We start from the raw sequence: 12447 nt of genomic DNA, 5'->3' as shown, positions 1-12447 counted from the left end.
AAAGCAGAAAAACACACAGCAGGTGAAGGAGCAAGATAAAAACCTACCAGACCTAACAAATGAAGAGGTAATAGGCAGTCTACCTGAAAAAGAATTCAGAATAATGATAGTAAAGCTGATCCAAGATTCTATTTCCCAGATCCAAAATCTTGGAAATAGAATAGACAATATGCAAGAAACAGTTAACAAGGACCTAGAAGAACTAAAGATGAATCAAGCATCGATTAAAAACACAATAAATGAAATGAAAAATACTCTAGATGGGATCAATAGCAGAATAACTGAGGCAGAAGAACGGATAAGTGAGGTGGAAGATAAAATAGTGGAAATAACTGATGCAGAGAAAAATAAAGAAAAAAGAATGAAAAGAACAGAGGACAGTCTCAGAGACCTCTGGGACAACATTAAACGCACCAACATTCGAATTATAGGGGTTCCAGAAGAAGAAGAGAAAAAGAAAGGGACTGAGAAAATATTTGAAGAGATTATAGTTGAAAACTTCCCTAATATGGGAAAGGAAATAGTTAATCAAGTCCAGGAGGCACAGAGAGTCCCATACAGAATAAATCCAAGAAGAAATACGCCAAGACACATATTAATCAAACTGTCAAAAATTAAACACAAAGAAATCATATTAAAAGCAGCAAGGGAAAAACAACAAATAACACACAAGGGAATCCCCATCAGGTTAACAGCTGATCTCTCAGCAGAAACTCTACAAGCCAGAAGGGAGTGGCAGGACATAATTAAAGTGATGAAGGAGAGAAACCTGCAACCAAGATTACTCTACCCAGCAAGGATCTCATTCAGATTTGATGGAGAAATTAAAACGTTTACAGTCAAGCAAAAGCTGAGAGAGTTCAGCACCACCAAACCAGCTTTACAACAAATGCTAAAGGAACTTCTCTAGGCAAGAAACACAACAGAAGGACTATACCTACAATAACGAACCCAAAGCCATTAAGGAAATGGGAATAGGAACATACATATCAATAATTACCTTAAATGTAAATGGACTAAATGCTCCCACCAAAAGACACAGAGTGGCTGAATGGATACAAAAACAAGACCCATATATATGCTGTCTACAAGAGACCCACTTCAGACCTAGAGACACATACAGATTGAAAGTAAGGGGATGGAAAAAGATATTCCATGCAAATGGAAATCAAAAGAAAGCTGGAGTAGCAATTCTTATATCAGACAAAATAGACTTTAAAATAAAGACTATTAGAAGAGACAAAGAAGGACACTACATAACGATAAAGGGATCGATCCAAGAAGAAGATATAACAATTGTAAATATTTATGCACCCAACATAGGAGCACCTCAATACATAAGGCAAATACTAACAGCCATAAAAGGGGAAATCGACAGTAACACAATCATAGTAGGGGACTTTAACACCCCACTTTCACCAATGGACAGATCATCCAAAATGAAAATAAATAAGGAAACACAAGCTTTAAATGATACATTAAACAAGATGGACTTAATTGATATTTATAGGACATTCCACCCAAAAACAACAGAATACACATTTTTCTCAAGTGCTCATGGAACATTCTCCAGGATAGATCATATCTTGGGTCACAAATCAAGCCTTGGTAAATTTAAGAAAATTGAAATTGTATCAAGTATCTTTTCCGACCACAATGCTATGAGAGTAGACATCAATTACAGGAAAAGATCTGTAAAAAATTCAAACACATGGAGGCTAAACAATACACTACTCAATAATGAAGTGATCACTGAAGAAATCAAAGAGGAAATTAAGAAATACTTAGAAACAAATGACAATGGAGACACGACGACCCAAAACCTATGGGACTCAGCAAAAGCAGTTCTAAGGGGGAAGTTTATAGCAATACAATCCCACCTTAAGAAACAGGAAACATTTCGAGTAAACAACCTGACCCTGCACCTAAAGCAATTAGAGAAAGAAGAACAAAAAACCCCCAAAGTTAGCAGAAGGAAAGAAATCATAAAGATCAGATCAGAAATAAATGAAAAAGAAATGAAGGAAACGATAGCAAAGATCAACCAAACTAAAAGCTGGTTCTTTGAGAAGATAAACAAAATTGACAAACCATTAGCCAGACTCATCAAGAAAAGAAGGGAGAAGACTCAAATCAGTAGAATTAGAAATGAAAAAGGAGAAGTAACAACTGACACTGCAGAAATACAAAAGATCATGAAAGATTACTATAAGCAACTCTATGCCAATAAAATGGACAACCTGGAAGAAATGGACAAATTCTTAGAAATGCACAACCTACCAAGACTGACTCAGGAAGAAATAGAAAATATGAATAGACCAATCACAAGCACTGAAATTGAAACTGTGATTAAAAATCTTCCATCAAACAAAAGCCCAGGACCAGATGGCTTCACAGGCGAATTCTATCAAACATTTAGAGAAGAGCTAACACCCATCCTTCTCAAACTCTTCCAAACAATATCAGTGGAAGGAACACTCCCAAACTCATTCTACGAGGCCACCATCACCTTGATACCAAAACCAGGCAAGGATGTCACAAAGAAAGAAAACTACAGGCCAATATCACTGATGAACATAGATGCAAAAATCCTCAACAAACTACTAGCAAACAGAATCCAACAGCACATTAAAAGGATCATACACCATGATCAAGTGGGGTTTATTCCAGGAATGCAAGGATTCTTCAATATACGCAAATCAATCAATGTGATACACCATATTAACAAGTTGAAGGAGAAAAACCATATGATCATCTCAATAGATGCAGAGAAAGCTTTCGACAAAATTCAACACCCATTTATGATAAAAACCCTGCAGAAAGTAGGCATAGAGGGAACTTTCCTCAACATAATAAAGGCCATATATGACAAACCCACAGCCAACATTGTCCTCAATGGTGAAAAACTGAAACCATTTCCACTAAGATCAGGAACAAGACAAGGCTGCCCACTCTCACCACTCTTATTCAACATAGTTTTGGAAGTTTTAGCCACAGCAATCAGAGAAGAAAAGGAAATAAAAGGAATCCAAATTGGAAAAGAAGAAGTAAAGCTGTCACTGTTTGCAGATGACATGATACTATACATAGAGAATCCTAAAGATGCTACCGAAAAACTACTAGAGCTAATCAATGAATTTGGTAAAGTAGCAGGATACAAAATTAATGCACAGAAATCTCTGGCATTCCTGTACACTAATGATGAAAAATCTGAAAATGAAATCAAGAAAACACTCCCATTTACCACTGCAACAAAAAGAATAAAATATCTAGGAATAAACCTACCTAAGGAGACAAAAGACCTGTATGCAGAAAATTATAAGACACTGATGAAAGAAATTAAAGATGATATAAATAGATGGAGAGATATACCATGCTCCTGGATTGGAAGAATCAATATTGTGAAAATGACTCTACTACCCAAAGCAATCTACAGATTCAATGCAATCCCTATCAAACTACCACTGGCATTTTTCACAGAAGTAGAACAAAAAATTTCAAAATTTGTTTGGAAAAACAAAAGACCCCGAATAGCCAAAGCAATCTTGAGAACGAAAAACGGAGCTGGAGGAATCAGGCTGCCTGACTTCAGACTATACTACAAAGCTACAGTAATTAAGACAGTGTGGTACTGGCATAAAAACAGAAAGATAGATCAGTGGATCAGGATAGAAAGCCCAGAGATAAACCCACGCACATATGGCCAACTTATCTTTGATAAAGGAGGCAGGAATGTACAGTGGAGAAAGGACAGCCTCTTCAATAAGTGGTGCTGGGAAAACTGGACAGGGACATGTAAAAGTATGAGATTAGATCATTCCCTAACACCATACACAAAAATAAGCTCAAAATGGATTAAAGACCTAAATGTAAGGCCAGAAACTATCAAACTCTTAGAGGAAAACATAGGTAGAACACTCTATGACATAAATCACAGCAAGATCCTTTTGGACCCACCTCCTAGAGAAATGGAAATAAAAACAAAGATAAACAAATGGGACCTAATGAAACTTCAAAGCTTTTGCACAGCAAAGGAAACCATAAACAAGACCAAAAGACAACCCTCAGAATGGGAGAAAATATTTGCAAATGAAGTAACTGACAAAGGATTAATCTCCAAAATTTATAAACAGCTCATGCAGCTCAATAGCAAAAAAACAAACAACCCGATCCAAAAATGGGCAGAAGACTTAAATAGGCATTTCTCCAAAGAAGATATACAGACTGCCAACAAACACATGAAAGAATGCTCAACATCATTAATCATTAGAGAAATGCAAATCAAAACTACAATGAGATATCATCTCACACCAGTCAGAATGGCCATCATCAAGAAATCTAGAAACAATAAATGCTGGAGAGGGTGTGGAGAAAAGGGAACACTCTTGCACTGCTGGTGGGAATGTGAATTGGTACAGCCACTATGGAGAACAGTATGGAGGTTCCTTAAAAAACTAAAAATAGAACTACCATATGACCCAGCAATCCCACTAGTAGGCATATACCCTGAGAAAACCATAATTCAAAAAGAGACATGTACCAAAATGTTCATTGCAGCTCTATTCACAATAGCCCGGAGCTGGAAACAACCTAAGTGTCCATCATCGGATGAATGGATAAAGAAGATGTGGCACATATATACAATGGAATATTACTCAGCCATAAAGAGAAACGAAACTGAGCTATTTGTAATGAGGTGGATAGACCTAGAGTCTGTCATACAGAGTGAAGTAAGTCAGAAAGAGAAAGACAAATACCGTATGCTAACACATATATATGGAATTAAAAAAAAAAAAAAAGTCATGAAGAACCTAGGGGTAAAACGGGAATAAAGACACAGACCTACTTGAGAATGGACTTGAGGATATGGGGAAGGGGAAGGGTAAGCTGTGACAAAGGGAAAGAGAGGCATGGACATATATACACTACCAAACGTAAGGTAGATAGCTAGTGGGAAGCAGCCGCAGAGCACAGGGAGATCAGCTCGGTGCTTTGTGACCGCCTGGAGGGGTGAGATGGGGAGGGTGGGAGGGAGGGAGATGCATGAGGGAGGGGATGTGGGAACAGATGTATATGTATGACTGATTCACTTTGTTATAAAGCAGAAACTAATAAAAAAAAATAGTTTGGTCTTCTCACATGCACATAGAGCCTATGTGGCATATTTTATAATTAATCATTAACATATTAAACTAAACAGGCGTGCAAAAGAAATTCAGGAATATGCATTTCTAAAAATGAATAAATCAAACAACCACCTGAAAGCAGCAAACCTTTATATATGAAGCATGAGCAAATGCCAAAAGCAACAATTTATGTACTGATACTTGGTTCATTTATCTTCATGGTGACTAATAGGGTGAATAAATATTTACTGGCATAGGAACATACTGAATTGCATACTATATTAAAGTTATAATCCTGTCCTGAATTCTGTCTTTGGAATAGCACCAAGAAACATGCTGAGGGAGAACCTAAGCAGCAATTTTCAAATATTTATCAAGCTACTATTATGTGCAAAGCACAACACTCAGGCACTGCATGATACACAAAGGTGAATACATACCATCTTTCTTCTCAGTGAATTTCAGTCAATAAGGGTAATAAGACTATGTTTAAAATACAGGTACTAGTAGGACCCATATGAAGAAAAGATCCTATTCTTTGGGAAGATATGAAAAGTCTTTTGGAACACATATAAAAAATATTTTGGAATAAGGTGGTATTCAATAAGAGAATACTTATGAATGGGCAGCATTCCAAAAGGTAGGGATCCAGTCAAGTAAGACAATGGCAATACAGGACCCTAGAATTGGTGTTGTATGAAAGGTGGAAAAACATGGATTACAGAGGGCTATCCATGTCAGGGAGAGGTTACTAGGCTTAAATTATAAGTGATTCAAAGCCACTGGAGGCATTGATCAGTGGAATTATTGCTCAAACCTATAGTTTTGAAAGATCAACTTAGGTAGAGACTGAAGTCTGGAAAATTATTTCAGGAAAACTTCAATCATAATGCTGTTAAAGGAAAGGCATGGTAATTAGATGTAAGACATCCAGCAAACAAAATTTTTAAGATGTAGAAAATGACTCAGTCATAAGGTGAGTATGGAGTAAAAGATCAATCAGGGGGTTCAGGCTGGGAGGCTAAGAAGATAGAGCTGCCATTAATAGAAATGGGAAAGTTGAGAAAAAATTTACTGCTGAGTGGGTGAATCTAAATAGAGAGGATATGTTTGATTTTAAACAAATTGAATCTGAATTGGCAGCAATCTCGTGCATTCTGGCCAATATTTTAATTTCTCTATGACTAGTTATATTCATCATTAAATATTATAGTGGAATGCATTTATTTTCCAGTCATTCCAGAAATAACAAACTGCTCTGTAAACTAGTCGTCCGCTTTATTCACCTTAAATTTATTTCTTGCAAACTTAAAAAGGATTTACTCGGGCAGGACTCAGGTTCATCTATTCAGAGCATGTAGAAATTATTTATGTCAATAGCCTTAGACACTGTTCAGGAAAATTTCCAACACTTGGGATTAGTGCAAAAAATGAGCATGTAACTTTTTAATATCATACTTGAGCATTTTTTAACAAGCCCTCCTAAGGGTCATCTGGCTGTTTTGTGGAACATAACTTTTTGGACTTAATATTCTCAATTGATTAGGGGCCAGATGTTTTACAACACTGTAAACTCGTAGAAAGCTGATAAAGTGAAACTCTGTTTTATTTTTCTGTCTGGTAGAAAAGATAACCACAAAGATAGGTCTGGTTGCCCTGTAGGACATTTACAAGTTTTGATTTAATTTAGTAATCTTATTTCAGTGTTCTTTTTTCCAAAGACTATGTAAATCCTAATTTCTCATATCTTCATGGAACTGTTATTCTGCCATTTCCCTCATTAATGAGTTAAAAGAAACTTCTTCATGCAATCACTTTATTTTTGCATAAGAATTATGGCTTTAATGATTGAAGAATTTGTTCCTTTACCAAATACTTAAACATTTCTTCATATGGCAGACCATTCATTAATTAATGATTAATTGATCTCACTTGTACCATTTCTAATCCCATTTTTCCCACTCTGAGCTGTACAGTTTGCATGAAATGAATCATGGGAATAAGAAGACTTTTGTAGAAGTGTTGTGAAAGTATTGAAAAGAGAATTATGAATTTTTATGTCATCACAGATTAGTTGCTGTGGAGACCTGGTTGGGGCCAAAGGGGAAAGTGGAGGAGGAGACGAGCAGAAGATGGGGTGTTCTGGAGTGGGTGGCATGATTCTGAGCTCTTAGTAAAAAGGAAAAAAAGATGAATTCATGATAATTTGAAATAAAGATGACAGTCTGCTAAACTTGTCCAGTCCCAGCCTGAGATGCTAGGTCCCCCTTCACTGGATCCTGGTATTTCGTCTTCTTAATGATTATAAGAAAATATGTTCTGGCCATTATGGGAATTCTTAAGGTAAGGAGTCTTTCTGCCTTAGCAGGTGGTATCTTGAGGCTGTAGGATTCAGGCTTTGGGTTTTTAATCAGCAGCAGTTGGAACATGCAGGTAAGTTAGAAGCAGCTTCTACAGACCTGTATCGATATGGATGCTAGGCTGAATAAATAGGGTGGGTAGACTACCAACCCCAATGATTCCCTTAACCCTCTTTGAGGAATGGGAAGACTTGAGATAGAATTGACATTTCTTCAAATCTAGAGGTGAGAAACGCAGGTCATACGAGAATTGCATCTGTTTGGGCATCAGAGTGGCTGTGGGTACAAACTAAAGAGCAGTTATCAGCGTGAAGAATTGATTAATTCATCCTACCTGTTTCCTGAAACAAGTTAAAGTGCATGGGAACCTCCATACCACTATGGAGAAGACTATGGAAGTTCCCTAAAAACCTAAATATGGAACTACCATATGACCCAGCAATCCCACTCCTGGGCATAGACCCTGAGAAAACCATAATTCAAAAAGGCACATGCACCCCAATGTTCATTGCAGCACTATTCACAATAGCCAGGACAGGGAAGCAAGCTAAATGCCCATTGACAGATGAATGAATAAAGAAGATGTAGTACATATATACAATGGAATATTACTCAGCCATAGAAAGGAACAAAATAATGCCATCTGCAGCAACATGCACCTAAAGATTGTCATACTGAGTGAAGTCAGTCAGAGAAAGACAAATATCACATGATATCACTTATATGTGGAATCTAAAAAAAAAATGGTGCAAATGAACTTATTTACAAAACAGAAATAGAGTCACAAATGTAGAAAACAAACTTATGGTTACCAGGAGGGAAAGGGAAGGGAGGGATAAATTGGGAGATTGGGATTGATATATATACACACTACTGTACATAAAATGGATAACTAACAAGGACCTACTGTATAACACAGGGAACTCTACTCAAACCTCTATAATAACCAATATGGGAAAAGAATCTTAAAAAGGATGGATATATGTATATGTATAACTGATTCACTTTGCTATGCACCTGAAACTAACACAACATTGTAAATCAACTATACTCCAATAAAAAGTATAAAAAAATAAATAAAGATGGAAATGAAAAAATAAAGTACATGGGAAAAAATTATACATCAAAGGTCTACACCAGGTCTACTTTCCTCTAAACTAATAATTTGCAGCCTACATTTTTGCCAGCATGATCTGAGTGTTGTTTAAATCTAAAGATATTCTCTTTCTATTTAAAGCATAAGTCTTAGGAAAAATATACTAGCATTAATAAGTGTAAGTAAATTACCTCAAATAATTCTAAAGCACATTAGTAAGATCAGTAAAATATGTATATGTACAAATGTGTGTTAGATTCTGTAGATTGCAAACTGAAAGATTTTCTATGCTGACTTTAGTTGAATCTCATCTTGGTTAAGGCTTCAACTACAGTTACATCAACCTTGCGAAGAGTGCAAACATTAGAGTGAATGAAGGAAAAGGTTTTTGATGGAGGGATTCCTGAACTCTACATTGACTTGGTGGTCAAGAGGGCATTATGGTTCTGAATTTTGATGAGGCACAGTTACCCTTTAACCAGCCCATGTTAACATTTCTTTAAGATTCCTTATTATCTTAAAATAAGTTCTGAAAGGACTCTTGTGCTAGGTCATTATAATCAGAATAATCAGAATGAATGCCACACTAAATATCAAAAGGAATAAAACTAAAATAATTTGAGGGAAAAACAGTCATGTGATATTAGTTCATGTGCTCTATTGGCAATGTTATTGACTGCAATCTCTCCTTAAGGCCAAGAAAAATACACGAGTGTTGGTTTATTGGTTATTCACTGAGAGTGAGTACCTGAAGGAGAAGGCTGTCCTTTCACAACTCCATTCTTAGTCTTTTCTTCCGAATTCATGACTTCCTTGTAAATAAGTTCTGTAAGAAACAGTTATCAGTGTTATAAAAATCAATTTTCTCCTTAACCCAAAGAGGAAATTCATTAGTTAATGACAAGTAATAACATGTTCATGGGGCTGAGTAAATTACAAACCAAGTGGAATTTCTTTACTCTTCTATTTCTACATTTTCTTGAAATAACACAGAGCCTGGCAAAAGTAGGTGCTCAATAAAGCATTTAACCAAGAAAATGTATGAAGAGTACACATTACTTGTTTTCTGAATTCTTTGGGAGATTTCTGATGCATTCTAATTTTATCTCTTATGGATTTTAATGGCTCAGTTTTGAACCTCCATTTTTCTTTTATGTTCACTTCCTAAGAGATACACATATTCTTCTTGTGGCTTTAAATTGTTACTTTCTATCAGTTTTCCAACTCTTATTCATCTTTTTGTTAGATTCAAATCTTGGATTTGTAAAACTAAACTTGCATAAAATCCAACATTAAAAAATTATTATATTTATTCCCAAACTTGCATCCATTTTTGGCTTTTTCATTACTAGAATTAAAAATATGTATATCTTCATTACTTTTTACTTTATAGCTTTTAGCTACAAATTATTCTGTGCCATTCATTCGTGCTTTGCAATGGCTTACAATTTATATAATCATCATCCTTTACAGGTATTTCTTCAGTTTTTCAGAATTTAGTCTATGTCCATCCTCCTCAAGTGATATTTATACCCTATCATTCACCTAATCATGAACCCCTGAGTGCCTTCTGGTCCTTATTTAGATCAAATCAAGTCTTTTTCTGTCTATCATCCTCATCTTTTTTTTTTTTTACTTGATCTACTATTTATATGTGCTTACTTTTCCATACTCTCCAACATGGCCTCTTGAACAGGGGATTCTCTTTACTAACTTTATAACACTTTTTGCTCATTCTTACCCTTTGGTTTCCTCTTGTATCTTCATTCTGGTATTTTCCTCAATTTTTTTTTCTTTTCCAAACTTATAATTATTAATTCTTTCAAGTAGCTCAAATGTTCTTCCCTTCAGATCTCCCCTTTATGTTCCTCCTCATAATGACCTAATCATGTGTTATAATCTGCATTTGGCTTTATCATATTTATTCTACTCTGTGGTTATTTGTTAGTGGAACAATTCTTCTCTACCTTGTCTTACCCTGACTATGACCTTGATCATGCAGTATGTGTTTGAAAAAGTTTTATTGAAAAAAAAGTTAATTAATGTATTCATTCACTCTTTTCTTACTTTAAAGGAGAATAAGCCACTCAGATACATGAATTTTCATTTAAATTCTCAAGTCCTATAAATCAAGTGAATGAATTCATATATTCACTATCTTTTATTCTATGATGACTAAAACCATCTCAGGCATAATTTTATCCATTTTGTGTGATAATTTTATGTACAAACATGGAATGTTTAATTCTAAAATTTTGAATTAAAGTTTGTCCTCCACCATGACAAATATTTTGACCATCAGTACTATTTTTTATAAAGTGTCAGTAATTAATTCCTTTCATTCTTGAGTAAATGCAATACTGTTATTAGTATGAAAAGACAGATGAAGTTTTAGGAGCTTTGAAAATGGTCTAAGAGGATAGCACTTAGAAAATCATCTGTTACTAAATTGTTTTAAAAGGAAAAGCCTTAAAGATGTTTTCTGAGTTTCAATAAAGCAAAAGGTACACTTATTTAAGCAGTAGGGTCACCTTTCCATTCTTCAATGGTGTGTTCTCTTTCATCCAGCTGTTTGTCGTATATCTGGGGTGGGGGCTGCAGAATAAAAACAGACAATAAACCTTCTGTAATAAACTAAAAATAACTAAACTCTTATAATGCACGAGAATATTTTGCTATTCATTGACTTTAGTGGTGATCAGGATCTCATATAAATTGTGGAGTAATTACAGTGGTACAGAAGTTAAAATTTCTCCACAAACGTATGAAGGATTCATTTATACGCCAAATAAGCCAACAGAATCCAAATCCTGAGAGCTCACTTCCCAAAACCTTCTGATTTAGAACTCAAGTGTAAGCAATTAATATTCAGTCTTTATTTTATTTTATTTTATTTTTTTATTAGTTTCTGCTTTATAACAAAGTGAATCAGTCATACATATACATCTGTTCCCACATCCCTTCCCTCATGCATCTCCCTCCCTCCCACCCTCCCCATCTCACCCCTCCAGGCGGTCACAAAGCACCGAGCTGATCTCCCTGTGCTCTGCGGCTGCTTCCCACTAGCTATCTACCTTACGTTTGGTAGTGTATATATGTCCATGCCTCTCTTTCGCTTTGTCACAGCTTACCCTTTCCCCTCCCCATATCCTCAAGTCCATTCTCAAGTAGGTCTGTGTCTTTATTCCCGTTTTACCCCTAGGTTCTTCATGACATTTTTTTTTTTAATTCCATATATATGTGTTAGCATACGGTATTTGTCTTTCTCTTTCTGACTTACTTCACTCTGTATGACAGACTCTAGGTCTATCCACCTCATTACAAATAGCTCAGTTTCGTTTCTCTTTATGGCTGAGTAATATTCCATTGTATATATGTGCCACATCTTCTTTATCCATTCATCCGATGATGGACACTTAGGTTGTTTCCAGCTCCGGGCTATTGTGAATAGAGCTGCAATGAACATTTTGGTACATGTCTCTTTTTGAATTATGGTTTTCTCAGGGTATATGCCTAGTAGTGGGATTGCTGGGTCATATGGTATTTCTATTTTTAGTTTTTTAAGGAACCTCCATACTGTTCTCCATATTGGCTGTACCAATTCACGTTCCCACCAGCAGTGCAAGAGAGTTCCCTTTTCTCCACACCCTCTCCAGCATTTATTGTTTCTAGATTTCTTGATGATGGCCATTCTGACTGGTGTGAGATGATATCTCATTGTAATATTCAGTCTTTAAAAAGCAAACAAGACACTTGATTACAAGGACCCAGAGGCTATTTCCTCCATTCACTAGCCCTATAATAGAACCCTACTAAAACTATCCCAGACTGATAAGATTTTGTTCCATTTTAGACCCCTGTGAAA

The 12447-nt window shown here is 35.7% G+C and overlaps 1 protein-coding gene across 1 annotated transcript in view; it reads right to left on the bottom strand.

The window, feature by feature from the left end:
• Window positions 1-12447, bottom strand: part of MAPK10 (mitogen-activated protein kinase 10) — a gene marked incomplete at both ends in the record, with an annotated part of 126366 nt that overhangs the window by 10581 nt on the left and 103338 nt on the right. Inside the window, 2 exons of the mRNA XM_079710467.1 lie at window positions 9331-9408; window positions 11114-11177. Of these exons, the coding sequence (XP_079566593.1) occupies window positions 9331-9408; window positions 11114-11177 (142 nt within the window). The remainder of the gene's footprint in view (window positions 1-9330; window positions 9409-11113; window positions 11178-12447) is intronic.

Source organism: Hyperoodon ampullatus, assembly GCF_949752795.1.
Source record: "Hyperoodon ampullatus genome assembly, chromosome: 1".
Taxonomy (NCBI): domain Eukaryota; kingdom Metazoa; phylum Chordata; class Mammalia; order Artiodactyla; family Ziphiidae; genus Hyperoodon; species Hyperoodon ampullatus.
The sequence above is the reverse complement of the archived record's forward strand: the minus strand, read 5'-3'. Positions and strand labels throughout refer to the sequence as shown.